Raw genomic sequence first — 3,844 nt, 5'->3', positions numbered from 1 at the left:
GTGCGTGCGTGCGTGCGTGCGTGCGTGCGTGCGTGTGTGTGTGTGTGTGTGTGTGTGTGTGTGTGTGTGTGTGTGTGTGTGTGTGTGTGTGTGTGTGTGTGTATCATTACAATATGTATATTTTATAGTATTTATATTTATATTGTATATTAATTTTAAACTATTTGTTTGAAATATTACAGCTTATAAAAAAGCTTTGATAAATTAAATTATAAATTATAAATGCATATTAATGGATAATAAGATCTTATTTTTTCAATAATATTCTCAAGTAGATTTTGTTTGAACAAATACTTTTTTGTTGTTATTGATCGTCACTCAATCATGATAATATAATGGAGTAGCCTAAATAATATATACTTGTAGCGTAAAACGATGCATTTTATATTACGGGAGCTGGTTTAAGTGAAATAATGAGTGATATAATATTGAAAATACCTTATATTGAAAGTACCTTACACGGAGAAGAAACGATCTCTCTTCTTCGAATCGAGTGTGTCGAAACTTTGTCGCATTACATGACTAAGTTTTGCAACACACACACACACACTCACACACACTGATTATTCATACGTACCATAGTCGCGGTGAAATCGCCAAAGATCATCGTGTTTTGTTACTAGTATATATCATTCCGTCAGAGAAAGCAGCGAATTCGTTTTGATGAAAATTTACAAGATATCAACGAATGCGCAGCTGACGTGCGACGCCGTGACTAAAATAAAACTCTGCCGCCATTATTCTAAAAGTGTCAAATGTGCATTATAAAACAGGTGAGATGAGAATATAACAGCTACTACGATAAAAACAGGATACCTTGCAAGCGATACTTTCTTCGATTTGTTTTTCGATAAAAAATATTCTCAGCTATTATATATTTTTATATTAAATTAATGTATTTTATGTTAAATATTTTTATATTTTTTCTAATACTATGGATATTTCTTAAAATTCTTATCGGCAAACCTGTAATTTAAAATGAGATAATTTTTTCGTTCAGTTTATACACACGCTTGATTTTTTAATTTATCGTATATTTTGATTTTTTAATTTATCGTATATTTTGTCTTCTCTCAAGGATTTTTGTAAATACCTTTTATTTTTGTAAATACCTTGATATACATACCTAGTAAGTATAACACGGCATGAAGGTGAACATCATTCCAACATTTTCTGATAAAAAGTGTAGTTATGTGCGTTCGTCAGGTTTCCAATTATTTTTATAATGAGTCACTGGACTGACAATTGATGAAACAGTAGCGAGAATATTATTATCAGTGCCGTCACATGTGTGTTGCAAGTTTGCCGGAATTATTTTTATTATTTGATTAATATATTCGCGATATTTTGTTTATATCGCGTATTATATATAATTTTATCAATTTATATAAAATGTATATAAAAAACGGAATGATGTACTCTTTCTAATCAATATAATATCTTAATAAAATTCTGTTTAATCAGCTGTGTTTTTTTTTATCGGAAATTCTGTACAAATATTAACTCAATTCAGTCTTTGACCGAATTATTTTCACAAATTTATGTTTGGTAATATAATAATGTAATGACGTGTTACACAATATAACATTATAATAAAAATTTTTTTAATGAATCGTGCATTGATTGAAATTTCAAAATCTTCATTTATTTGCAATTGTACAGTTTGATTGCAAAACGTATCATTCTAAATATTACGAGTATAGTCTTATAACAACGCCATGTAATATTTCTCAATATTTTTCAGGATGTTTAAAGAAAGCGATAATGGGCTGGGAGGTTGTAATAGCGGGCCATCTCGTCCTCGGAGGATATTTCCCCGATTTTCCTTGCGAAGATTATTGTATTCCAGCCCGCTCATTGGCCGACGTATCACAAGAACACCTAGCGCAAGTAATAGAAATGCAAAAGGTAATTTCTGGATTCTATTGAGCTGCAATGATAATTGAAAATGAACTTAATTTTGCAAGATTGAAAGTATTTTTTGCGTAGCTAAAGATCAATCAAGCAAGATGACGGACGTCGAAAAAGGAGAGGCCAGAGTAAGCAATGGTTCAAGCCATTTTCAATTTCACAATATAGATCTACAACGTGCTTCCAGCAAAGGCTCTGTACTTTCATCTGCAGGAAAGGTATTAGCAAGATCATATCCATATATACTTTTTTGGAAGTATTCAAAAAGTATTTCAATAGATTTATCCGTTGATGAACCGTTATTGTAAAACTTTTTTTATATGATATGTTATTTCAGAGTAATGAGAATGGGCTAATGGAATGTCCATTATGCTTGGCCGAGCTACCAATAGAATTCTTTCCTGTTATCCAATCTTGCCATCATCGCAGTTGCTACGATTGTTTTCAACAATATCTGAAAGTAGAAATCTCTGAATCTAGAGTCAATATTGCTTGCCCTGAGTGTTCAGAACCGCTACATCCGAATGGTGAATATATTATTCTAATTTTACTTGTAAATCTTGTGTTTTTTTTTATAATAGAATGTTATTTCTTATGAGTATTATTCGAATCCTAGAAAATGAAACTTGATTATAGGATTCGATTCGGATTTTTAAGTACATATTTGATCCCATGTGGCTAGTGGCCATATGAAAACCACACTGAAAAAAACAAAAATATGTTTGTAAGCTCTTGACATTCACAATTCTTTATGTTACTTTTTCGTGTATACAGATATTCGGATGATTCTGAATGATCAAACACAATTAGAGAAGTACGAGGATTTTATGGTCCGAAGAGTCCTCGCCGTAGAACCCGACGCAAGATGGTGTCCTGCTCCAGATTGCAGTTTTGCTGTAATCGCCAGCGGTTGCGCTTCGTGTCCAAAATTACGTTGCGAGCGACCTGGTTGTGATTCATACTTTTGCTATCATTGTAAAGCACGTTGGCATCCTAATCAAACGTGCGATGCTGCGAGAGCGCAACGTTCTCAATATTACGAGCGTAGCTCTTCCTTAAGTTTCAGTCAAAGTGATTCACAACATAGTAAGTAATAATCGCACATTACAAAAAGTAATATTTATTAAACATTGATATTATATTATAATTATAATTCGTAATCTGTTTAGGAGATGATATAAAACCGTGTCCGAGATGTCAGGTTCTCATTGTCAAGATGGACGATGGAAGCTGTAATCACATGACGTGTGCAGTTTGTGGCGCGGAGTTTTGTTGGCTTTGCATGAAAGAAATAAGCGATCTTCATTATCTTAGGTATTGTATTTTAAATAAAGCTGTAAATGCATATGCAACATCCAAACAGACATATTTAAACGTTCTTCTGTTCTGCTTGCAGTCCTTCGGGCTGCACTTTTTGGGGTAAAAAGCCGTGGTCTAGAAAGAAAAAGATCCTTTGGCAACTTGGAACTCTGGTGGGAGCACCAATCGGAATCGGTCTCGTAGCTGGTATAGCATTTCCGGCCATGATCATAGGTTAGTTGCGATATTTTAAAAAGTGAATATATATTATGATAATATAAAAATATGTTGCCAGAATGTGGATGTGTAGCAAATATTATAACTAGATTTTTTTTATTTTCGAATTCGAGTACTATTTGTAAAAGATTCGATTCTTTATAAGTACTATTTCGAACCTTGCAGGTACTCAATCTAAAATTCGAACATAACTGTTCTAGATTCGATTACTTCGCAAGTACAATATATGAAATATTATTTCTTATGAGTATATTATTCGAATACTAGAAAATGAAACTTAATTATTGGATTCGATTCGGATTTTTAAGTACATATTGAATTTGATCACATCACTAGTTGCCATATGAAAACCACACTGAAAAAAAGAAAAATATGTTTACAACTACATCACATATAT

General features: G+C 32.5%; 1 protein-coding gene across 4 annotated transcripts in view; it reads left to right on the top strand.

Moving 5' to 3' along the window:
• The window catches only part of LOC115245885 (E3 ubiquitin-protein ligase RNF19A-like), a 19,761-nt gene that overhangs the window by 6,186 nt on the left and 9,731 nt on the right, over nt 1-3,844 (top strand). For 2 of the 4 annotated variants that reach the window (XM_029824380.1, XM_029824381.1), the window contains exons 2-8: nt 624-773; nt 1,745-1,908; nt 1,990-2,129; nt 2,249-2,438; nt 2,686-2,997; nt 3,081-3,225; nt 3,308-3,444. In XM_029824380.1, the coding sequence (XP_029680240.1) occupies nt 1,746-1,908; nt 1,990-2,129; nt 2,249-2,438; nt 2,686-2,997; nt 3,081-3,225; nt 3,308-3,444 (1,087 nt within the window). In that variant the 5' untranslated portion in view covers nt 624-773; nt 1,745. The remainder of the gene's footprint in view (nt 1-623; nt 774-1,744; nt 1,909-1,989; nt 2,130-2,248; nt 2,439-2,685; nt 2,998-3,080; nt 3,226-3,307; nt 3,445-3,844) is intronic. The other 2 variants (XM_029824382.1, XM_029824379.1) reach the window with 2 other exon arrangements.

This window comes from Formica exsecta, unplaced genomic scaffold (genome assembly GCF_003651465.1).
Source record: "Formica exsecta isolate Colony F162 unplaced genomic scaffold, ASM365146v1 scaffold135, whole genome shotgun sequence".
NCBI lineage: Eukaryota > Metazoa > Arthropoda > Insecta > Hymenoptera > Formicidae > Formica > Formica exsecta.
The sequence above is the reverse complement of the archived record's forward strand: the minus strand, read 5'-3'. Positions and strand labels throughout refer to the sequence as shown.